The sequence below is a fragment of the Corythoichthys intestinalis genome, chromosome 2 (genome assembly GCF_030265065.1).
Source record: "Corythoichthys intestinalis isolate RoL2023-P3 chromosome 2, ASM3026506v1, whole genome shotgun sequence".
NCBI classification, from domain to species: Eukaryota; Metazoa; Chordata; class Actinopteri; order Syngnathiformes; family Syngnathidae; genus Corythoichthys; species Corythoichthys intestinalis.
In genome coordinates, this window is record NC_080396.1 from 51,098,373 (window position 1) to 51,124,130 (window position 25,758).

The window sequence follows — 25,758 nt, forward strand, 5'->3', positions numbered from 1 at the left end:
CCTTGAATCCTCGAACAGTCACTCCTGAGACAATCCTTCCTGTTTGTATGCGGTACAATTTTCGTAGTTAAATCCAATCGTAAGTAAATCCCAGCTTAAATCCAACATGAGCGTGTGCCGTCTTCAGCTATTCCCAAATGAAGCTCGGCCCCCTTTGATAAGGCGTCGCGCAAAGAATGAAGAAGTGACACGTCAATAGTGATGATATCGATGATTATACTAGTATGATATCTTCTGGCATTGCTTTTGTAGAAACACCCTCACTTTATGTTCGACATGTCCACGAGTTCGGCAACCATATGGCGTTAGATCCATGCCACAATTCCATGTGTGTGATTCGAAATACAGCTTTCGTAAAACATGTTTTTAAGTATGTGTTCTGTGCGCACAAGGATGTGTTTTTTATGTGCACGTCTTTGGTATTAATTATCAATTTACAAATCTTTTGTGTAAAACTTTATTTTCTGTGTTTCTCCCTTCTCTCTCATGTCCAACCAGGTGTTTCCCTTGCATGGGATACGTACTTCGCTCACGCTTGCGATTCTTTTCATGTTACAAGTCTGCCACTATTCTTAACCAATCAGGAGTAGGGAATTGGGATGCAGGGCAAATTCTGATTGGCTACTTTGCTATCTTGCGGAAACAACAAAAACACGTATATTAACAGCACAGACATGTGTAACGCTGTCTTCTGGGATGCATTCATGAAAGAATCGAAGAGATTTGGTGGCTTGTGATGACAGCTTTTTACTGTCGACCCTCTCTGTGCATTTGCAGCAAGGGGAGCAGAAATGGCACCATGTCACGTGGGCAATGGAAAAATCTTTTGAACGAATCCATGAGGACTCTTTTCTTTTTTACATTGTGATCATATAGTGGTATTTTTTCTTTTATAGTAAACAAAAAATACACTGTAGTTTCTAAATAAATATCAATGTTTTTATATTACACTAAACATGAATTGCGAAATGTAGAGAAAAATAAATGCTTTCACAATATTCTGCAACCTACCTGTAGGGATGGGAATCGAAATCCGATTCCAATTCGGAACCGGTTCCGAGTGTTTCGAGGCCTCGACATCACAATGAAAAAGCCTTAACGATCCCTTTAACGATTCCTAAAGACGCGTATTGCGTCGTGACGTGTGTTGTTGTCCAGACGCATCAAACTAGCATGGCGCCAAGAACCACTCGCTCCAAAGTTTGACTACACTTCACCAGGAAAGAGTGTAAAAATGAAAGGTTACGACGGGTAAGCACGAGCATTGCAGCCATAAACATAACAATGACAGCACGTAGGTTCAAACGCTCGATAGTGTGTCTTCACTTCACGAGGAAAATTACAACAAAGCGACTTGCTGTCATTGCAAGGTGGAGATAACTGCATCGGGAGGGAATATGACTGCGCTGTCCTCACAGAGAGGCTAAGGCTCAGTCCTGGCTATACAGCTAGCTAAACTCCCAAATGACGATGCAGAAGACGTTGGTATAATTTGCTGACTTTATTCAACCATCACTTGAAGAGTGAAGCTAAAAATAGAAATGAAACAAATCAATTTCGTCCCCAATAACAAACAGGTTTGTATCAACGTAAATCAGCGATGATTAGCTGCTAATAACAGTATGGTTAGCATTCGTTCGCTAGCATTAGCACATCGTTCAAACCACTACACAACTGGATTTAAGTGTCCGATCGCGAGTGGAAACACAACAACAACAACACAAAAGATGATACATACAGGCGTTGCCTCTGTAGATATTAACATTAACAAAGAACGTAGGCTCGTAGAAGTGTTTCCCTCTCTCACTAACTCACTCACTCACTTGGATGCGGCATTTCTTCTTTGGGTGTAAGCGTGCTCTTCTTCACGTGAGTGCGTTCTTCTTCGCGTGAGGAAGCGCAAGGGTGCCCCCACTTGAGCGTGTAAGCGCAACAAAAACTAAAAGGCATGCAATTCAATGTAGTGGTAAAATAATACACATTAACCCAAACTGCGGCCCGCGGCCCAAATACGGCCCTTCCCATATTTGGGCCGGCCATTTTGAATTTTTTTTTTTCTCAATCGTGTTATTTATTTTCTGGCCTTTTGCTTGAAGAATTCAGAGAGGGTTATTTGGTTATTATCTATTTAATTAATAGTGTTTTTATTATCAATTATTATTATTATTATTATAAAGAATCCAGAAAGGGTTATTAGATTGTGGCTTTCTGAAAAACAATAATTTTTTACATTTATGCACTTCTGCAATCGTCTCACTTTTTCTGTTACAAACTGACCCCGGCCCCTTATCAGAGGAGGGAAAAGTTATGTGGCCCTCACAGGAAAAAGTTTGGGGACCCCTGCTTTAACACATATTGCCAAAGGCAGAACAAAAACATATCTGCCAATATATACCAATATTTTTTTATTTCTATTAGATAAATGTTTCAGTAAAATGTTACACATTCTTGTGTATTTGCCACTTATTGCCACAGTTAACATTGAGGCTTTGGGCCTCTTTTGATCTCGTTGTGAGTTTGTAAGGTTGTGACTTCTGATTAAACAAACTCTATGCCAATCAAAACGTTTGTTCTTCTTTTTCCCCAAACTAGAATCGATAAGAGAATCGATAAAGAATCGAATCGTTAAGCAATATCGATAATGGAATCGGAATTGTAAAAATCCTATCAATTCCCATCCCTACCTACCTGTGCATTTGCAGCAAGGGGAGCAGAAAAGGCAACATGTCAAGTGGGCAATGGAAAAATCTAGAAAAATAGCATTGCGTTACCATTTAGCAACACAACACTTGTGAATGGCTTTGCTCATTGAGTGGATAAAATAAGCAAAATACACAAAAACAAAGAACACTAGTATCACTCAGAGACCTTAGCTACATGTTACCTTCTGAACGAATCCACGAGGACTGAAGTGGATACGTTCCCACAACCACTTGCAGCAAGTACACCTGCAATTACGTGGTTGCATCACAAGATGACGCAATTATCTCAATTTAACTGGATTTTATAAAACTCTCTTTAACTATGTTACACATGCGCTGTAAAAACATTTTTTTTCCCGAAGTTTTAGAATAAGTTTTTTCATGCGACACAAATCACACCTCTCATTCGCAAAATAATCTTCATCGGAATGGTTTTGATGGGGTTAGAATAATCCGAATAGGATGTGTACATAAAGCATTTTTATGCCAATCAGGCTTTTAAAGTTTTTCTCAATTGCTATAGTACGTTTCTCAGATCAGAATTGAAATTCTTAAAACAGTTTGTGCATTTCTCAAAACAGGTCACACAAGTAGCAGAACAACATGGATTAGCTGTAAAATTTGTGCAAATTTCATTGTCAATGAACATGTCAGTGCAGTCAGAAAGAGTCCTTGTTTCATTGTGTGCAGACAAGACAGTCAAACTGCTTTGTCATGCTCTCAGTACAACAGTTAACTCTGGTGGAAGGTTCTAATGCTAAAGATGGTTTACATAGGTTTTGATGAAAATTGTTTGTAAGTTACACCTTTGTGTGTGGGACATTGATTGCAAGGGACTGGACAAGATTCAGTTTACGCTTTTACTGTTTTGACAATGTCTTGACAGACCATATCATTGCGATACAGAGAGGAAAAGACAACAATGAGTATCAAAAAGAAAGAAAAAAAAAAAGCTAAATTTGAAATTTGAACATAAGACATTCGGCACAACTAAATTTCAAGTTCTGATTTTTCCCCCTAGTCTTTCTACACATCTTGACGTTCCTCTCTGTTTGGCAAAAAAAATTTCATCCATGTCACAACGGATGTCCTCTCTTGCTATACAGCGTGGAAAGAAACTGCTGTGATGTCACTGCATGCTGCATTCATGGCATCCAGAACAGTCATTTGAGTGTGAGGCTGGCGATCATACACTTGCCATCTCCATGTGGAGAAAAATTCTTCTCTGGAATTGAGGAATGGGGAGTATGGTGTTTGGAACTTCATTACCATTCTGTTGTGGGTTGCAAATAGGAGTGGGAACCTCTTGGTAGCTCACGATACGATATGATTTGCGATACAAAGCTCACGATAACGATGATCTGACGATATGGCGATACAACGATTATCGATACATTGGTCAGGAAATCATTCTAGAATATTCTACAAACAACAAAGAAACAGAAAAACAAGCTTCTTCTGTGAATTGGAATGAGTATCACTAGTAGACGTCCAATCCATTTTAACTGGGAGGGTGAGCAGCGAATGAACGAATGTTCGCTGTCATCCCTCCCACTTCAAACGGATTGAACGTCTATGGCCGCCAGTGGCAACCAATGCCAGGCAATGAGGTAATTTTGGGCTATATAAGGTCATTTACCAGTTGATTTTCAGTTACTTCCTGTTTATTTGGGGGTATTTTACAGGTCACTTCCTGTTTATTTTGAGTTACAGAACAGGACTGGGAATCACCTATATGACAGGCAGTGACTCAAACTCAACAGGAAATGACCTGTAAATGCCCTGAAAATCGGACAGAATGACTGTGAATTCTTGACAGGAGCATATCGATAACCTTTTGTGATACAAAGTATCACGATACATCACCATTTCGATATTTTGTCACACCTCTAGTTGCAAATCACTCGCTGATTATGTTGGCGTGGTGGAATTTTTTCCGAACTATTACAAATTTTGGCAGGTTAAAATAAGTTGTGTAAAATACATAACGAAAATGCTTAGAAAAAAGCACACACATGTTGACATATTCTGATAACATGTTGATCCAAGCAAAGACTTATGCAATGAACCAATGACTAAATGTTGTGGGTGGTGAGACTATTCAGTATAGACCCATGATAATCCATTTCAACCATAATGACAGATGCAGCTGATAATGTAGGAAAGGGCAGAGAATTGTACAAATCGTTTGCTTGGATGTATGGAAACGTCTGCAAATTGTTCAAAGAAATGAGAAACTGAATTTTTTTATGCGCACTAGTGATACAATGTTGTGAGGATTGAACACATATTTTTGAGAATTTCAAGTCCGAGCAGAGAAACATACTAAAGCAATTGAGAAAAACTGTAATCCGAACAAATGTGTCCACGTCAACATAGCCAATGACCCTTTCATAACTCTTCTGGTTCTACGGCGCTTGTGTCTAAATAAAATGATTTGATTCTGTAAGTACTGTATGAATGAAATAAAGCGAGATTGTCAGGCAGCTCCTAGCGGGCCGTGCATTTGACACCGCTGCTCTAGAGATACTAACGGTGGTAGTTCATGATTGAATGATTGATTTTGATCTTGGAGATTTATAACACAAAAATGGAACTATGAAAAAAACTCTCTGGCCATATTTAAGAGCTGTGTCCATATTTCAGAAGGGTGGCTCCTTATCACCTTGGATTCAGAGAAAAACTACTTGCAGTTACACCAACTGACCTCTGAATCGACCTTAAAGGCAAAGGCATTTATATAGCACAATTCAACACAAGGCACAAGGTTTAAGAGACAATGGCAGCAGAGAGCACTCAAGAGGCAGATATGCAGTCATACCTTTGAAACTAATGCATTCAATAGAAAGTTACATTTTATTTGCTGTTCACAGCAGTGACCGCTATACACCAGAGATTCACGAGTAGACAGAGGGATTTTCAAAGTGGCGGGAGGCGTGACCCTTACATACATACATTTTGACATTTTTTGAAGAGAGATTGCAACTTAACGATTGAACTACAAAAATGAAAAAAAAATCATACCCTTTGTACAATTGTCATAAAGAGATGATTAAATCCTAATTCAAAGTTTGTGCCAGGCTTTAAACAGGTTTGTTTTAATGGCAAAACTGGGCTTTTTATAATGGGGGTTTATGGGGCCCTATTGTCACCTGCAGTATGAGCTGTATTGTCAATTGTGTGAATGCATTGATGCAGTTTAGGCAGGAAGCAGATCTAATTGTGCTGTTTGGGGGGAAAGTGGCTAAATCGCGCACAGGCCTGGTAATGTGCAGCAGCAGTAGGGGACGTTGGGTGGGAGGAGTTGGATTGGATGGGATGCACATCCAGCTGTTGGGTCTAAATGATGAGAACCATGTTACGGGAGGGAGACGGCGGCAGATTAAATGGCAATCCTACTCATCCAGCCCACACACACTAACCATCCCCACTCCCCTTACACTCACACCAACCCCTCTGTGTACTCCAGGCTAGGATGTTGAAGGTTGCTGCCCTAATAGGTAACAAACCGAGCTTTACTGTAGATCACTATATGGGCAGCGTCGTGGTTGCCAGTCAGGTTGGAACAATTTGGTACCTACATTTTCTTGATAATGTGAAGGCAAAGTGATTATAAGAGGGTGTGGTGGGGCATGAAAGTGAGCAGAAATGTTTTTTTCCAAGGATGTGTTTGTTGGAGTGTGTGTTTGTGCATGTGTGTGTTCCTTTTGGACTGCATGCATGCACCAGCCCATGTGATTGGGATTTAGCAACAGTTCAGACTAAACGAAGTGATTCCAACCTTTTGGTGTGCGCGCCCTGTTTTCAGCTCAGTTTTAAGAGGTTTCCTTGGAAATCAACATTAATCTGCAAGTCAGGCTACAGTTGTGGGGTTTTTAAAACACGTAACAGGGAGAGGTTTCTGTGGATCAAGTAAAATCCTGTTTGAATGTTTCACTAATTTGCAGCTAAGAGACTGAGCTGTTGCCTCTTCCCTGCGTCTGTCTTGCTCTTTCTTTTGTTCTTGTGTCTCACTCTTTTCTCTCTCCCTTTTTCTCATGTCTTCTCTTTTCGCACTGTGACTTTTTCTCTCCCCCACGTTTCTCTTCTTTTTGGTGCTAGTTGAGGGATTGGGAGGGTTCCTCCAAATTGGCACACAGATGAATAATGCATCTAAAGCAAAGGCGGAGGGCTGGGGTTTGATGTATCTGTCAGATTCTCCCTCTGTATTACAGTTAATGTTGGGAGTTTGCCTGACATTTAGGAGGCCATAACAGATGTTTGTTGCTTTTTTTTTTTTTAAGTTTTTTTTTCTTTTTAATACAGTGGTACCTCCACATACGAACTCAATTAATTCCAGGACCTTGTTTGTAAGTCGAATTGGTCGTATGGAGAGCAGGATTTTCCCATAAGAATACATTATTATTCAATTTATTCGTTCCACAGCCCGAAAACCTGCACTAAATCCTTAATAAATACTGCTGGTAGTATTACAAATGGCAATTACAAATAGCAAAGCAAATAAATTATAAATAAAAATCGGAATAATAATATAATAATTTGCCGATCGATCGGGTCCGATTACGTCATTTTCAAAGTATCGGAATCAGCAAAAAAATATCGGCCATGCCTTTTTTAAATATATGTATGTATATATATATATATATATATATTTTTTTTTTTTCAATTAAATCGTTTTCTAATTGTATTTAACGTTACAGACATAATATGTTACACTCATCCAGAGTCTATAGTTTAGGCTTAAGGTAGGGTTATCAAAAATATCCCGATAACTGCGGCAATTAATTTTTATTAAAAAATGTGTCACATTAAAATATTTAACACTATTAATATATGCGCTGCATGACCCTCTCACGCATTGTCGCGCTCAATCTGTAATGACGCCGTTTTACCTATAAAGAGAGATAAAAGGCAGCGCAAAATGAGTAGAGTGAATTTTTGCAGCCTTTGGAGCATTTCTTCAATTGGCTAAAACCTTGCAATCCCTCTCCCTATGATTAGTAATGTCATGGGAAGCAATGTGGGGAAGCAAGGTGGCAATTGATCTTTGTCTTAACACCTTAAGTTATTTCCCAATGCAGAGAAGATATATCCATTGGTAGCACAACGCACAGTCATGGTTTTACTTCCCTTCATGGTTCCACTTCCCATCATGCATTGGGGCATGGCTGCAGTATCACTAGATGGCAATATTTAGTCACAATATACAAAGTCACAAGTCTTTCTATCCGTGGCTCCCTCTCACAGAATGTTAATAATGTAAATGCCATCTTGAGGATTTATTGTCATAATAAACAAATACAGTACTTATGTACTGTATGTTGAATGTATATATTCGTCCGAGTTTTAGTCATTTTTTTCTTAATGCATTGCCAAAATGTATATGATTGGGAAGAATTATTGGGAATGATTGGAATTGAATCGGGAGCAAAAAAAAGCAATCGGATCGGGAAATATCGGGATTGGCAGATACTCAAACTAAAACGATCGGATCGGGAGCAAAAAAACATGATCGGAACAACCCTAATAATAATAATTCCTGTAATAATGTAACAAATCGGGTTCTATTGTGGCGGATGTGTTTTGCATGCCGCACCTCAACGCACTGTGTACCTGACGTAACACTGAGATAGTTGCGTGCGGTAGATATTTTACTTGCACTTTTAATGTCCTGTTGCAGACAGTAGGCGTGTTGTGTTGCACAAGTTCTGAAATTCTGAAATAAATGATTAAAAACCTGACGAAGCTGGTGATTTCTTTGGCGATGTTACAATAATAATAATTGTCACCTTAACTTACAGTATAAAGATTAGCGAACGGAGGACGGAGGAGAATCGTCGAGATTCTACGGCCGTATTGTCGAGCCAGTTCACGGACGTGCACACCACGCTCATATTTTTCTATGATTTCCATCTTCATTTCAATGGCAAGCGTTTTTTCCTTTTTTCATCCCCTGCACTAACATTCTTGGAACCCATATTGAGTTCTCACAAGAATATCCGCCGTGCGTCCGTCTTGCAGGAAAACAAAGAAACTGCGGCACTTTCACAAATCGTCGCATCTCGAGCATGTCGTCGGATGTAGAAACAAATGGCAGGTCAAATTTTACGTCGTATGTTGGAAAGATCGTGTGTCGAAGCAATCTTTATTCGAGGTACCACTGTATTTTGTTGCTTCAGTCCTGAACACTTTTACTACTGTTACTGATGCTGAACGGCAACAATCAATTAATTTGCCATTTATCGATTATCAGATCGATTGGCAACTATTTGGATAATTAATTAAGCCGCTGTTTGACTTGAAATCGTCCAAATCATCTGATTTCAGCTAGGGCTGGATGATAGGGCAAAACTAATCAAATCTCAATAGTTTTGTAATCAATTTTTCTTTCCGATTTTTCTTTTTTTTTTTTTTACAGTAAACTTTGATGCATGAAAATTACACATCAATCCCTTTATTTAATAAATTGATGGAATAATTGATTCTAGATATACTCGATATCAGCAGCTTCACTGGTTATCGTGCAACATTTACATGGTTGTTCTTTAAAGCCTACACTGTCATGTATGGACACAGATAAACATGCCCTTTTGTATTCCGCACTATACACCCAAATCCTGGTGTTAAAAAAATAAACTGCATTCGTGAGCATAAGCTTGCAGCAGCACCATCATTAAAGTAATGAGAAGGAAGTTAACATTGAAATGTAGCATAAACATGGAGCAGGAAAGAGAGAGAAGCAGAGAAAGAGAGCTCCCCAATCCCATAAGAATAAATCTTAAATCCTGAGTGTTGCCTCTGACTCATTCTGGTTAATTAAGCCGAGTCAAGTGAGAGGAAAATGGGGTCTTGGCTCATCTAAGTTGCTAAGTTCTGTACTATACTGTAGCAGCTACATTGTAGCTAAGGCTCACAAAATTCCTCAACGGAGCTGTCCCCTTTGCAATCAAAGAAAGAATGCAAGAACAAATTGGATCCAGTCGCTTTCTTCCATTTTTATTAGTCTGAGAAAGACTTCCTTTTAATCCCCAGACTTACAGTACATAAACTCCTCCCCTTAGGTTGCATACTGACACCAAAAGCAGCGTAAATCCCCCCACTCTGTCCCTCATTCAGGTTTTCTCATCATTATCATGCAGCTTCATTTGTAATTGATGTTATTAGTTCGCTCTACATTTGCCTGCAGTGAAAACGCACGCACACACGCCGACTCCAAAGGAAATCTGTCGGGCAACCTTTTGGGATTTTCTTTGCGGTTTGCGATGTAGGATGAGGCAAACGAGTGAAATGTCAAAATTCAGTGTGGTTCTAAAAATAGAACAACACAAGGGGTTGCCTTTGGAGGACGTTGCAGGCACGTGATTGGGTTTTGGGACATATAAGACAAACAGTTGTTTATACCCACCAGCAACCAGAGTAGCATTGCCACATGTCCTCTTCTGAGAGTTGCAGTCTGTGGATTTTACTGATGTTTATGTCAAATTTATTATAAACCTGCTTGTGATTAGACTGGATGTTTCTGATTGCCTTGAAACATTCTTCCTGTATATGGCAGGGAAACAAAGGTCTTTAAATGAGGTAGAATTGCATTATGATCGCTTGTATGCAGTTTTACGTAACAGTATAATCTATAATTTATTCATACACACACATGCATGATAGTAATCAACAGGTTAGCAAGTTAGCACAATGTACATTAAATGTACATTCAATTAGGATCATATGGGTCTTCTACAGTATGCATGCGACCATTAACAGTTCTACATTCATATAATCAAAAAGCATAACAGAGAGATTGTGAGAGATGTGTCAGTACTTGCTGATGCCATCATCAGGATTCAGGAAGAAGGAAAATGAAAAACTAGAGAAGTACAAAGGACTGAAAGAGCAGATAGAGTGGTTATGGAAGGTGAAGGCTAGTATGGTTCCCATTGTAGTGGGAGCACTAGAGGCATGTAACCCCCAAACTGAGAGAGTGGCTCCAGCAGATCCCAGGAAGAACATCTGAAACCTCAGTCCAGAAGAATGCGGTCCTAGGAATAAATATGTATAACGTACACAATAACAAACTGTTGCAAAATACATGCAACGACATGTAATATTACTCCTCCAACATCAGTCGCATCATTTTGTTGTCCACTTAACAAATGTGATTCTTTGCCCCTTGAACAACTATAATTTCATAACTTGCAACACTTGCGAAACAGTAAAGTAAGCATTTGTTTGCTACTATTTTCAGCACCCGACTAAAATCACTGATTTGCATTTGCTGCTCGGGAGAGTGTTGACAGCAGCAGGGCAATGAAAATGGGATTGTAATAAAATATTGAAACTCCAGTATCCACTACAATGAAGGACATGTCATTCATATAAGGATGCATTTGCGACATGTTTTGAAGTGTGTTTTTGCAAAAGTGTGAGAATCATCTATGGATATTGACGCTATACACATTTTGGTGCATCTTGGATTTCATATAAATATAAGTTGGATTTTCAGGCTGGTTGTTTAATGTGATACTTTTTAAATAGTCATTGTGCAATAGGCTGTAAAATTAATTTCCAAGTGCTGAAGGTCTTAGTCCACAGCAAGCATGTGTGTGTGTATGTGTGGTGTGCCCACGTATGTTTGGTACTTTGGAGATACCGTTGCTGCTGACTGCAAAAATGTCACAGGGTTAAGACGCAGTGCCCCCACCCCTCACCCAATATTAGCAGCATCGACACATACACTGTCTTTGCATTTTGTTTGCCTACTGGATGCAAAGGGCAGCAAAATCCAAACTTCAAATGACAATTCCCATGACTCGCTTGTGCTCCATCCCTGTGATTTTTGTTCTAGACTGGAGTGTCACTGTCAGGGTGGAAACCACTTATGTCATGAAATGTTCATTTTCTTATTTTTGTCCCAAGTTAAATCTATTGGTCTGTCCCCATGTCATCAGTTAATTTACAGTTCCTAACCTGTGGAAAATAGATTACAAACAAATCAAATTGTCTCAATTGAAAATAACAAGTGAAAATAGTCAGCATACAGTAGTTTCAATTAATTAAGCCCATTTTGTTAAAAATGGTTAGTTTACCTTGGTTCTGGAATGTGGGGGGAAATTATAGTACATGGGAAAAAGCCACGGAGGCTCGAGGAGAACATGAAAACTCTACACAGGAATACCTCTGAACTATGAGGCAGATTTTGGAACCAATCATCCATAGGACCGCATTCTGCTCCATACAATTAGGAAAATTGCATGGATGTGACTTTGTTAATCCCGGGTGGAAAGAAGCTTTTTTTTTTTTTTTTTGGGGGGGGGGGGGGGGGGGAGATAGTCGTGTCTTTATGTGACCGTCTAAAGCATCCAGGATTGCTTTTTTCATTCTTTCTGTGTAGTCTTACTGTTGCATTTTTATGTATGAAAGTACAGTACAAATTGTCAGGATTTTTGTTTAATTTAGAGTTAGATGTACTTTATAGTAAAATGCAGTTACTGACCCTCAATAAACCACCATAAAAATATTGGCATTTTCAAAACGAAGCATGATTATCTTTTTTAAGAGCAGAAATATTGATACAATGTTATAATGGATAAATTGTGGATGAATTTTTTTTTTTTCTTTAGTGTAGAAACTATATTATATGAACAAGCCAGTGATACAGACTGATATTTAAATACAGTACTGACACAAATAGCGGATGTTCACAGACCCACGGATCTTCTGTTACGGTAAAAATGTTCTTTAATAATTCTGGTGTCCATGGTGACAGTTCCTTTTGAATTCTAGACAGACAAAGTCTTGTAACATTCAATATTTCACCGGTAACAGTTGGCGAAACCTGTTACCTAACCTACAATTCACAGAGGATGGGATGGAGAACTTGAAATTAGTTGTCCTTACAGAATAATCTAAAAAAGGAGTGTGTTCCTCAAGCGAGATTTACAATCTGACATATATAACATGAAAGACAATTTATATCATAAAGTAGTCTCTCACTGACACTAGCAGAAGGTGATTGGCTGACAAAATAGCAGGCAGTGATTGGCCGTCAAGATGGACTGTGACAAGTACTGTGTTAAGAAACGTTTCTATGAAAATTCTCAATCATCCACGACATTTCTTACTCTGAGCATTGAAATGATCGCAACACTTCTAGCTGTCTTAGAAGACATTTTGCCTTTGATATGAAAATGCATATTATCTAGTGATGCAAGATAATACATTTTTAATCAATAACAATAACCGATAATTTCCTCCTCTTTCCAGCCAAAAACCGATCATTTCAAGCCGATAATTCTATTAAAAGATATATGTATGTCAAATTTTACAGTATACAGAAGGGCAAATGTTACTGTGCAAAAATAGAATTTATTGCTAATTTTTTCACATCAAATCTGAACAAGTAATAAATTACAACATCTAAACAATGACAGATTGACAAAGGGAGTATGTCAGACTCCCAATGTGAAACATTAAAACTGTTCAGACTACCCGGGCACTTAGACTTCCATTCTCCGTGTCAAACAGCTGAACAGGACAGGTTTTAAAAAACAAATAAATAAAATAAAATAATAAATAAACAATGACAGATTGTCTGACAATATGTAATGATAAGCTTTTGGCAACAATTACTTACAGAGTAAATACCTAAGTTGCACAAAAATGCCTTTAAAAGTAAGCCATCTCTAACAGATACAGTATACAGTAATATTACTACGCTGCAAGCAAAAACACACTTCCTTAAAACTAGTTAAATTCCTTTGTTTTCAGTGTAAATCTATTGGAAATGAAATTTATCTGCCAGTGCTTCAGATAAATTTCACTCGCCTAGATTTCTTGAAATAAGAAAAATAGCTAGCTGAAGAAGCTTAACAGCCTTATTTTAAGCAATAAATTATTGTATTTAATCTTAAAGAAGTTTGTCAGAAATGTTTTTTTTTTATTCAAGAATAGATATGGTTCAAAACATTATTTGAAAGCATTTTTTTTTATTTAGGTGAAAAATGACCTATTTTTAAATGTGTGGGCTTTATAAGAACTTACAATGATATTTACATCAAGTAATTGAAATAATCTGACGCATTCATCTGTTAACTAGTCTTTAACAGTCAAAAGAAGATGGAAAAACTTATTTGACTTGATTAAGAAAAATAGTCTGATTAGGACGTTATAAATTTGCAGTGTACTGAATACATTACTTGCCTCTGCTGTGTGTGACGTAAGCAGTTCGTTCATCTAACTTCTGCAGTGCATGTTTTGTAGATGACGAGAGCGTTATTTGTTTCACACATGGAAAAGACAACCCACACTGGTGACAGAGCTGCCATGATGTCCTCCTGCTTCAAGCATGTCGTGTAATGCGTTACTCTTGCGACCGCTGCTTCAGAGGGAGGAAGGGTTGAGGCGGTGGTGCAGAATTGGAAAAATCTGCGTTGATTGCGTACATTTGGAGGCGAAATCAAGTATATAATAATAAGATTGCATTATCGGTTTAATTTCTTTTTATCTGCATTGTCTGTGTGATGTTATAATTGCCATTATCGGCCGATAATTATCGGTAACCAATATTGCCGTGTATCTTTAATATCATACATATAATATGTAATGTTACTGTTGGCGCATTATTACAAAACACTGGAATGTTATATTATTCATTAGAGCTGTCAAAATTATCACGTTAACGGGCGGTAATTAATTTTTTTAATTAATCAATAAATATTTGATGCAATTAACGCACATGCCCAGCTCAGACAGATTTAAATGACAGTGCAGTGAAACAGCCCACTTGTTATTTGTGTTTTATGGAGTTTTGCCGCCCTCTGCTGGCGCTTGGGTGCAACTGACTTTATAGGCTTCAGCACCCATGAGCGTTGTGTAAGTAATTATTGACATCAACAATGGCGGGCTACTAGTTTTTTTGTTTTGTTTTTTTATTGAAAATTTTACAAATGTTATTAAAACGAAAACATTAAGAGGGGTTTTAATATAAAATTTCTATAACTTGTACTAACATTTATCTTTTAAGAACTACAAGTCTTTATATCCATGGATCACTTTAACAGAATGTTAATAATGTTAATGCCATCTTGTTATAATACACAGATACAGTCCTTATGTACCGTATGTTGAATGTATATATCCATCTTATCTTTCCTAACATCCTAACATTTCCATTCCAACAATAATTTACACAAAAATATGGCATATTTTATAGATGGTTTGAATTGCGATTAACTGCGATTAACTGCGATTAATTACGATTAATTAATTTTTAAGCTGTAATTAACTCGATTAAAAATTTTAATCGTTTGACAGTCCTAATATACTTATAACTAAAATGTTTTTTTTTCCACAATACGTTTGTACTCGACATGGTTATTACAATCCTATAACAATATGTTTGTTTGTTTTTTTTCCCTCCACTAGTTACTCTATTATAATGTTGGAAGTATTTTTAAGTTACCCTAAAGTACACGTTGGAAATAAGATTTAAATGTGTAGTTTAAATCTTTAGGCCAGTGGAGGGAATTATGGATTCTATTCATTACTCTACTCAACAACAACAAAAAATGTTGCATTGATGCAAACACTTGTTCTTAGTTAATTTTGGGGTGCTGAATCCAAATCTGACCTTAGACTCTTTTTCTGTTAACTCTACGTTTTTTTTTTTTTTTTTTGTATGTTTGTTTGTTTTTCTTTCAAATGAAGACAAAATGTTGCTACAATGCAAAACAACATATTGCAAAGCGTTTTTTTTTTTTTTTAACAAAGCGGTTATATAGCTTGAGCTTTAAAACAATAGCCCAAGAGTAACATCAACAACAGCAAAATAATTCCTGTCATGCCATGTTTTAGAAGACCAGACAGAGGAGACCAACAATAGGGACAATGTGACATGTGCTGTATTACACTGCTTCTAAAGTGTTCCAATATTTGAAAGTCAATCAACTATGACAAATAAATCTTGATAGCTATTCAGAAAAATGTTCATAACTATGCATAAAAGTGCAAAGCTAAACGAGTATTGTGAGAAAATATACGAAAAATGTGCACGAGGATGTAATATACTGTAAGAACATTTGAAATGCAAACTGCATGAAAACTAGAGCATTGGGGGGCGGACACACTTGAAATCAGGAAATCAGGGACTAAAAATTACAGAGAACCGGTTTGGAAAAAAAAAAAAAACATGCAATAATTTAAAAAAAAATAACATTGGCCATACTTTTTTATTGCTAGATAGGCTTTATTCAAGTCCGTTTGTGATTCTTAAAGAGTCATTTTAAAGATGTTTTTAAAAAATAGACATTATGAAAAATATACAGTTTATTTGAATCTAACAAGGAAAAAGCTCTCTTGTTTGAATGCACGTGTTTGTAGGCTGTGAGGAAATACGGCACATCTTACAAGAAAACTATTTTTAGGCATCTATCGAGCACTAAAAGGGGCTCAGAGTCTTATAGAGACCGCCTGTACCTGAGAGATAAGCAGTAGTAGTTCGATAATTTCAAAATTTTCAATCTGTAATGTAACACTTATAGCATAAGTGTGTGTCTGTGTGTTTGTGTTACAAATACAGGAAACTCTCCACTCAGTACTCTGTTGATTCTCATGCTTTCTGTTCTCTCATTTCTGTTCCATGCATTCACCCATCAACATGCCTTTGTAGCTCTCAATTTGACCTCATTACCATCGTCACCATCAGTCATCATCACTGTTGGCAGCATTATTATTCTCTATGCCTTTGTCATTGTTTTCCAGAATATGTGTGCTGCCGTCATTTCGCTCATATGATGTTGTGAAATGATGACAGATGCTGGAATGCGAATTGTGCCACCTTAGATGGCAGTGCGCTGCAGGGGCGTCATGCAGATATCGCTTCTCCTCCTCCGTGCTGGTTTCACCACTTGTGAGCTTTACATGCTGTTGAGTGTGCTGTCAGACGGGTGCCACGATCCTGCTTCGTGCTTGTTGGCGTTCCATTCCTCACGCCTTGTGTATTTTCGTTTGAATTTTTCAAAGGGCGCTGACGAAATGCAGGCAGAGACGGACCGCTGGTGACCTCCTTCTCATTGCCGCATCCTTCTTTTTTTTTTCAATCTCTCCCATCCCCTCCCTGTACTCGTCGCAGGCGTCCCGGCTCTTTCCTTTCGCTCTCTTCATCTTCATCTCATCCAGTCAGCGTCTTCCCTGTCATCGACCCAAACCCTTCTGCTTCTCACTGTGTTTTAAGTAAGACACCCTCCCCGTTTTTACGTGTTCACCTTCGACCTGGCCTTCTTCCACCTGTCAGCCCTTTCATCCTACTCATTTGTTTTGCCATCTCATCACCTCCCTTGCCGCCATTCACAAATTCTCAGCTTCTGTGTTCTTGCTCTGCCTGCTTGCTTGCCTGCCTGATCTATAAAGGGCTGTCTGAGGCCCCAGCACTGCTAATTCATTCTCCGTGCATCGCCACACATTTCTGCAGGGTCAGGCAGACACACTGAAAGAGAGGAGAGTAGAGAAGATCCAGAGGAAGAAGGGGAGAAAAAGCTGGAAAATGGGACACGGGGGGTGCAAGGGAGATGTAGTTTATCTCCAAGAAACAGAAGGCAAAAATCTTTCACCCAGCTTTAACCTCTTTTTCATTATTCCTTGGTTTCTTGTCCACACTCCACATAGTTATACATCGCGTTTATGTTTTTGTCTGTGTGCATAAAGGACTGTAAAGTTGATCCAAAAATGCAATGCGTGCATAGAATACCAATCCTAACCACATTGGTTGTGTGTACATTTTATGCTTCGTTTACAACCCATTTGGTATAACCATGTACAGTATGAACACTATGGCTATACTTTTGGATCCAACCAAATAGTCAAATACAATAGTTTAACACATATAAATTCCAAACACTCAAATTCCTACCTTATCTCACCCTGAAAAACAAAATCATTGGCCATTTTAAATTTGACGTGATAAGATACAGTAATTGTCGTGATAGGTAGGCCTCACTGTGTCATTCATCGTATTCAGAAAGTCCCTTGAACTTTTGTATTATCTGTTGTATTCCAATATGACTAGCAGAATAAAATGAATGTCAAAAACTAAGTTGTCAACTTGTGATTAAAGCTATTTTTTCAGACTAAAAGTAGTGGATGTGGTCCTTACCCCGGTGAGACACAAAACTCTGGGGAGCTCAGTTAGTTTTGCTGCAAAACTAACAAGAAGAATCTCTGACGACTCAAACGAACACTACAACACCATTTGATCTTTTTTTAACAACAGAATAAAAAGGTGTTGGTTAAACCTTTTTTTTTTATTTCTCGGCAAGCGCATCTTGACTGCCTTGTTAGGTGTTCTATTTCCTGTGAATTATTCTCTGCGAGAGTCAAAAATAGCAACTGAAATGTCAGAAAGAGACGGTGACGGAAAGCCAGAGGCATGCCAAGCACATAAAGCATTTCTCGGTCTCTGCTGCATTTTGTCTTATCTCTCATTTCTTTCACCCGCTGCATCTTTCTTCCTCCCTCTGTCTCTGCAGGTTTTTCTGAGCTGAGAGTTTGTGTGGCAGAGTTTGAGCTGAGAGCTGAAGTGAGTGGGTGTCAAAAGAGCGTGTGTCATGGCCGACAGCGAAGGGACAAACCTTGAGGACCCTCCCTACAAAAACCTGCTGCTCCTGGGTGCTATCGCGGCAGCGTCTGCATTTGTGGTCACGATTCTCATTGTCCTCGTATGCGTGGGCTGCCAAAGGTGAGAGCGCAGTCACACGATACTAAACAACACCCATCTACATACTACATAGATGCTTTTTATAATGCTAGTCTGTCTGTATTAATGCATTGGCTGATATTGACGGATGATAAACACCAAATCCATTTGGACTGGGAAGGCTGCAAGCGATCATTGATGGTCATAGACATCCGAATTGTTTTAACTTTGAGACCGGTCAGTGAAAGATCAGTCGGACATCGATTGCTGCCACTGGCAGCCAATAAGTCAAGGAAACGGATAAGTTGAAGCCTATACCAATTTACTTTCAGTAACAGATGGGTACACCTTGGACTGGACAGGACAGGTCACATTTACATTAGGGCTGGGCGAGATGGACCAAAAGTTACATTCCAAATATCGATATCCAATATACAACCAAATATGACGTCTCCCATGTAATTTGGGGGGTAACAACTAGACGTGCCGATTACCTGTTTCAAAGTATACCGTGGTATGAAAACGTCACAGTTTCAAAACCAAAATTCAAAAAGCAAAAATTTTCTGTCATACCGTCCTCTATGGTATTAGCTATTTTTTATGTCCCAAAAAATGCAGGGAGAAATCTCTCGCTTGCAGCTCCAAATCTCAACCCTCCCCCACCTGTTGTTGCTCGGAGTCAGTAAGTCAGCTGTAATACACTAAGGCTGGAGGAGCTGAAACTCCTGAGCTTTTTTTCCCCATCGAAGAAAACCAAATCACTGGTATGGGAATGCTTCGGCTACAGAAAAGTTCCGGACGGACACGGCTTAGAGGAGTAGGGCCAACCAACATATAAAACAAGTTTGCGAAATGGCTGTCAAGGAGGCAATACCTCCAATATGATTTCGCATTTATATAAAGTTAAAGGTTAGTAAACACTGAACGTTTCCCACCAGCTACGAGAGTTAACTCCAGCGTGTTTAGTGTTTCTGGGAGTGATAAAACGTGGTGTTTTTTTTTTCTCTCTGTTAACTGTGTTGAGAGAGTGTGTTTGATGTAAATATGATACGAGTCATACGCACGTGGTTTTTATGGAAAATAGTTCAATTACTTTTGTTCTGATGGTAATAATGTTCAGCTGTGGCTGCGGGCTAAGGCTCACCCAAAGGTCTGCATTTATTTTAATTTTATTTAGAATGTTTCCATTATTTTTTGTTAGTTTATAAAAGTGTTTTAACTTAACATTATACTTACGTTCCAATTTGCTAATATGTTTTGAAAAACACAAATCATGTTCAATGGAGGGGAAAAATTTTTTTTTCAAACCAAATATCTCAAAGTAACACATTTTAGAGCTGTAACTGCAATACAGTGATACCGTGAAACCGTGATTTTTTTTTTTTTTTAGTAAACACTGAACGTTTTCCACCAGCTAAGAAAGTTAACTCCAGCGTGTTTAGTGTGTCTAGGAGTAATAAAACGTGGTGGGTTTTTTTCTCTCTGGTAACTGTCTGTGTTGAGAGAGTGTGTGTATAATGTAAACATGATACGAGTCATACGCATGTGGTTTTTGAGGAAAATAATTCGATCACTTTTGTTCTGATGGTAATAATGTTGAGCTATAGCTGCGGGTTAAAGCTCACCTAAAGGTCTGCATTTATTTTAATTTTATTTAGAAAATTTCCATTATTTTTTGTTAGTTTATAAAAGTGTTTTAACTTAACGTTATACTTGTGTTCCAATTTGCTAATATGTTTTGAAAAACACAAACCATGTTCAATGGGTGGGGGGACTTTTTTTTTCAAACCAGATATCTCTAACACATTTTAGAGCTGTAACTGCAATACAGTGATACCGTGAAACCGTGATATTTTGGCCTATAGTTATCATACCGTCAGAATCTCATACAGGCACATAGTAGTCACAACCCACTATCACTATTTGAGAACAACTGATTTAATGGAAGCAACGCAGCTAGAAAAAATCCTAATAATTGAGAGAATACGCATTTGGAAATGAATACAAATTCATGTAACAAATGAATTCATTGATTTGAGTTGCTTAATGTAGGTTCGTGTTTCTGATGCGCTCTGCACCCACTGCGGTCCGATGTGGAATAGTTTTTTTTTTTTTTTACTAAACACTGAACGTTTTCCACCAGCTACGAGAGTTAACTCCAGCGTGTTTAGTGTGTCTAGGAGTGAAAAAACGTGTTTTTTTTTCTCTCTGGTAACTGTCTGTGTTGAGAGAGTGTGTGTATAATGTAAATATGATACGAGTCATATGCACGTGGTTTTTGAGGAAAATAATTCGATCACTTTTGTTCTGAAGGTAATAATGTTGAGCTGTGGCTGCGGGTTAAAGCTCACATAAAGGTCTGCATTTATTTTAATTTAGAAAATTTCCATTATTTTTTGTTGTTTTATAAATGTGTTTTAACTTAACATTATACTTATGTTCCAATTAGCTAATATGTTTTGAAAAATACAAATCCTGTTCAATGGGGGGGGGTTTTTTCCAAACCAGATATCTCAAAGTAACACATTTTAGAGCTGTAACTGCAATGCAGTGATACAGAGAAACCGTGATATTTTGGCTTATAGTTATCATACCATCAGAATCTCATACCGGCACATACTAGTCACAACTCACTATCACTATTTGAGAAGCACTGATTTAATGGAAGCAGCGCAGCCAGAAAAAAATCCTGAAAATTGAGAGAATACGCATTTGGACATGAATACAAATTCATAAACAAATAAATTAATTGATGTGAGTTGCTTAATTTAGGTTCATGTTTCTGATGCACTCTGCACCCAATCGGGCCCGATGTGGAATTGTTTGGGGCCCCCTGAACTAGTAAAAATCATACAGTGTATTAGGCATATGGTGTAATGGAGAAAATATGCCTCATTCCAACAAACCTCATGCTAATTGAGATGAGGGGGCAGAGTATAACATTCACACCTGCACCACAGCACCTTGCTGTTTTCTTAGATCATCTCATTGTTGGCTATGCTCCATATCAATTGTTCCAATAATGACAGTCACCTCCAAGGATTCACAATGACTGTGTTGCCCTCTTAACGAGCAAGTTGGTATGCAAAACAAAAAGGCACTTAAAAGCTGTTTGGACATTAATGCTGATAATATCTTCTGTATCTGCTAAAAGCGAATGTATGTAAACTCTTTTTAGTGGCTCCGTTTGACTTTCCATATTTTGATCTCTGTCAGAAAAAGCAAGAGCAAGCACCCTTCAGCCGGAGAGAAAGGGACATCAGTAAATATGGTTAGGCATACCTTCACTTCTCCCCATTTTCATCCGTTTTGTCCCCCTGAAATGCTTGTTTAAAAATAGTTTGGAATAAATGCCGTCATCTTGTTTATGACAGCAAGGTACCCTTCGACATCCAAAACTGAACTCCATGAGCAAATCGGACACCAGGCTGCATGAGATCAATCGCTTTCCCTGCAATGGAAACTGTAAGTGATTTACGATCAGTGTGACAATCCACTGTGCAGTAAACGTAGCAAGGCAGACATATGACTGCATGGATAGCTCTTTTTACGATTTATCACCTTAGCACCGTTCCACTTTCCCTTTCACCCGAACTTTTGTGCAGCTGTTAGTAAGAGCCGCCCGGCAAGCATGGACCTCCTGCTCCTCCACAGTCGGCGCTCCCAGACGGACCTGAGGCCTTCCCAGGGGCGTCAGCTTCCACAGATCCCCACTAGCCCTCAAGGATCCAGTCAAGGAGGAGAGGGAGACATAGGAGGAGAAGGGGGAGGAGGGGAGGCCAGAGACCACACTTACACCGAGGTGGGCCTTCGAAATAATCCCACCCCGACGCACGCCTTGGACGACGGCCTGTATGAGAGCGTCAGTGTCCGGGATGGGGACGTTGGACCCAAAGTTCCAGCAGTCCCACCCCCGACATCAACTAACACTCCAGCTCCAGTAAGAGTCAGCCAAAGCCCACCTGCTAAGCCCAACGGGGCTCGCAATGGCAATAGCAATGTACGTAAACACAAGTACAAGAACTTCAGCCCTGCAAACATTTCTTATCAATTTAAGCAAAAGCAACCCTTGGAAGATGTAGTGACTCACACTCACCGATCTTTCCCCCAAAAGGGGAGAGAGGGTTAAAGTCATTTAACTCATTGCCTGCCATTGATGGGTGATAGACATCCAATCCATTTGGCCTGGGAGGGCTGCCAGCGATCATTTGCCTCCAGCCTCTATCACCGTCAATGGCAGTGAAAGTTAAAAAAAAAAAAAAAAAAAAAAAGGCGCAAATCTAAAACTAAATTATCTTCTGTACATTTTAATTTCTCTTGTTGTTAAAACACAATGGCTTTGTGTTTAAAAGGTGTTTTTAAAAATATTTTGTGAACTAGCCTGGCTATTTCATAGATTTTTCCTGCAATGTTATTAGCAGTGAACAGCTCTTTTATACATGTGCTTGCATTTGGCTTTTTTTTTTTTTCAGGGTGGCAGAGGGAATGGCACCGTTAATGGAACAATAGCTGGGAAAATTAATGGAGCAAGTGGGGTTAACATGTCCCCACTGTCCTCAGTCAACCCCCTGGTCACCCAAGAACCCACTGCAGCGGACTATGCTTCAATTCGCAAGTTCAGAAAGGTAAAACTCGTACGGTTACTTTTTTGTGTTTAATCTCATGACTGACATGTGGATTATATTTTGTAGTGTCTAATCGAGCAGAGCGCTGCACATTTTTAAAATAACCTTCTCTATCCAAAGTAATCAGGGAAAAAAATGTATTATTTCAACCCAACACTGTCTCAATGGAGCAATTTGTCAATAGAGTAATACCAAAGTTTAACAATGAACCTCAAAATAATTTTTACTTTTGTTCTTTTCATATATTTGGATCAGAAAACTGTCCGCAATGTGTTGTTGAAGTCTTAAAATAACATTATTGACTTGAATTCGACACAAGTTTATTTATATTTGGTGCTGTTTTTCTTGAGCTTTGTCCAAATTGTCTTTACCGGTGATCTCAAGGTTGACAAGACCAACAGGAAGGAAAATAATGGAGCTGACAGCCAGTCAGACCAATCGAGCGTGAGCGACTCACCATCGACTGCTCCTCCGCAACTGCATCGCAGTCAGGAGTTTCCTCGGAAAACCCTAGAGCCCTTTCACCTGCACTCTTTCCCAAAGGTAACTACGAAGAAAGGTGGGGTTTCTTCAAACCCAGTGGTAGGTAGTTAGTTAACCACTAGAGGTCACTGTTTACAAACTAACTAACATTACAGTTCCTTGTTTGATTTGAGTACTAATATACAGTGTGTACATACATATGGCGGAAAACACTCAGGTGACTTGAAGTTCCGCTCTGAGACCCCCAATTTGGCCAAATTTCAAAATTTCAAAATCCTATATGCATGTGTTATACATCATTGGAAAGCTTAAAATCTCCATTTTCTGGGGGAAGAACATTTTTGAACAGGAGGGCTTTTTTTTTTTTTTTTAATTGTTTTTTAAACAGCAAAACCCTATCTGGAGGCGAGAGCACAATTACAGACGCCATGACTTTAACGAGATATTATCGCGTACTTACCTTGGTTCGATCCAAAAACTCCATGTAGCATGTATTAGTGAGTCTCATGACAGAGTTGTGAATGCCTACAACTGGATTTTGGGGGGATTTTATGAGTGAAACATGGCAATATAACAAGGGTCGCGATGCAGAAATCGCAGACATCAATGAGTGGGCGAGATTTTCCTTTTCATATATTTACCCCTTTAAACTTTTTTTTCAATTTTTCTTAGTTTTGATCGATTATTTATCATCCGTCATTTCGGAGAAAATGTGACAGTAACCAAAAAAAAATAAAATTAACCGACAGTTATGAGGTAGATATCCGTGACTTTTTTACAGACGCCAGTTTTTTCATTGTGACGTCATTTGTTTAAAAGTTTAAAATATGCAAGTGAATAATTTTTTAAAGTCCCTTTTTTTTTTTTTTTTTTAATGAAATATTAACATCAATTAATGATTCTAAGCTAAAAATGACAGACATTTTGAATAATAATATGATTTATTACCTTAGTTTTATGGCTGGGTTGAAACAAAAGCGGTTGCGCGACGTCTGTAAACGGGGGTTTTCAGAGTAAAACGGACAAATTAAAAATAGTTCGGGGGCTTAATGTGCCATGAATCTGCTATGGCAGCATATAGACATATTGTTCTATCAAACACAAGAGTTGTTTTGGCTTCAAATACAGCAGTTTCTTTTAAAGAGGAGTGCAAGAGCAGACACTACTTTTTCAGTCTTGTCTGTGTTTTCCGCCATATATATCATTCAATGCAACAGAAATGAAGGCCACAACCCCATTGATAAAGCAACAGATTCCACTAATTAACCCTGAAAATGCATACCTGTGAAGTTAAAATGAAGAATGAGAATGGTAAGAGCGTGCAAAAAAGTAATCAGAGCAAAGGGTGGCTACTTTGACGATACTTGAATATTATACATGTTTTTAGTTATTTCGCTTTTTTTTGCCAAGTACATAATTCCTAACATGTTCATTCATAGTTTTATTACCTTCAGTGAGAATTTACAATGTAAATAGTCATGAAAATAAAGAAAACACTCAAATGAGAAGGTGTGTCCAAACTTTTGGCCTGTACGGTACATAAAGAGATGTTACACAAAAACATCTGAGTGATCAAATATGTTTTTATTAAGCAAAGAAACATATATCAAGTAACCCGGAGGAACCAGACACCACAAATCCCACTCATGTTTTCTGAAGCAGTCTGAAACATTAAGAAAAACACCTAACTTAAAAAAAAAAAAAAAAAAAAAAAAAAAAAGGTCAATACATATACAAAGAAGAAAACGTACAATACACTTATCATTCTACGCCTGAAGCAGACAAAGTCCTCTTGAAAATCCCTACCATAACATCTGATATACTCAAGCTATCAATGCTAACCATAGCATATCAGCTTTTTTGTAGCAGTGTGGCAATCCATCCTCTATATATCGAAACAGTCAAATACCCAGGGCTAGCCTTAACCCTTTAACACCTAAGCCTATTTTGGCCAAATTTGCATGCATTTGATGTTGGCTTTATTTTTCAAAGAAAAAATTGTTTACAATGACCAAGTTGGGTCCCTTTTTTCAGGCCACCTTGAACTTCATGTCCAAACTGTTGTCTTCTTCACTGACCAATTATAATCCACATTTTGGAACCAAAAAGACAAAAAAATCCCAAAATCTTTTTTTCAAGATTGTAATGTTGATGTCCCATTGATCACCAAACATGCTCAACCAACCGTTTTGAAGCTTGATAATATTTATTCAACTTGTTAGGATAAACATTCAATAGAAAAAAATAAGATTGAATTGTTTTATGT

General features: G+C 38.3%; 1 protein-coding gene across 3 annotated transcripts in view; it reads left to right on the top strand.

Annotated features, from left to right (window-relative positions):
• Positions 1 to 25,758, top strand: part of LOC130906160 (uncharacterized) — a 100,853-nt gene that overhangs the window by 50,563 nt on the left and 24,532 nt on the right. For all 3 annotated transcript variants that reach the window (XM_057820151.1, XM_057820145.1, XM_057820152.1), the window contains 6 exons: positions 18,218 to 18,426; positions 21,601 to 21,655; positions 21,759 to 21,849; positions 21,990 to 22,384; positions 22,857 to 23,009; positions 23,394 to 23,552. In XM_057820151.1, coding sequence (XP_057676134.1) covers positions 18,296 to 18,426; positions 21,601 to 21,655; positions 21,759 to 21,849; positions 21,990 to 22,384; positions 22,857 to 23,009; positions 23,394 to 23,552 — 984 coding nt within the window. In that variant the 5' untranslated portion in view covers positions 18,218 to 18,295. The remainder of the gene's footprint in view (positions 1 to 18,217; positions 18,427 to 21,600; positions 21,656 to 21,758; positions 21,850 to 21,989; positions 22,385 to 22,856; positions 23,010 to 23,393; positions 23,553 to 25,758) is intronic.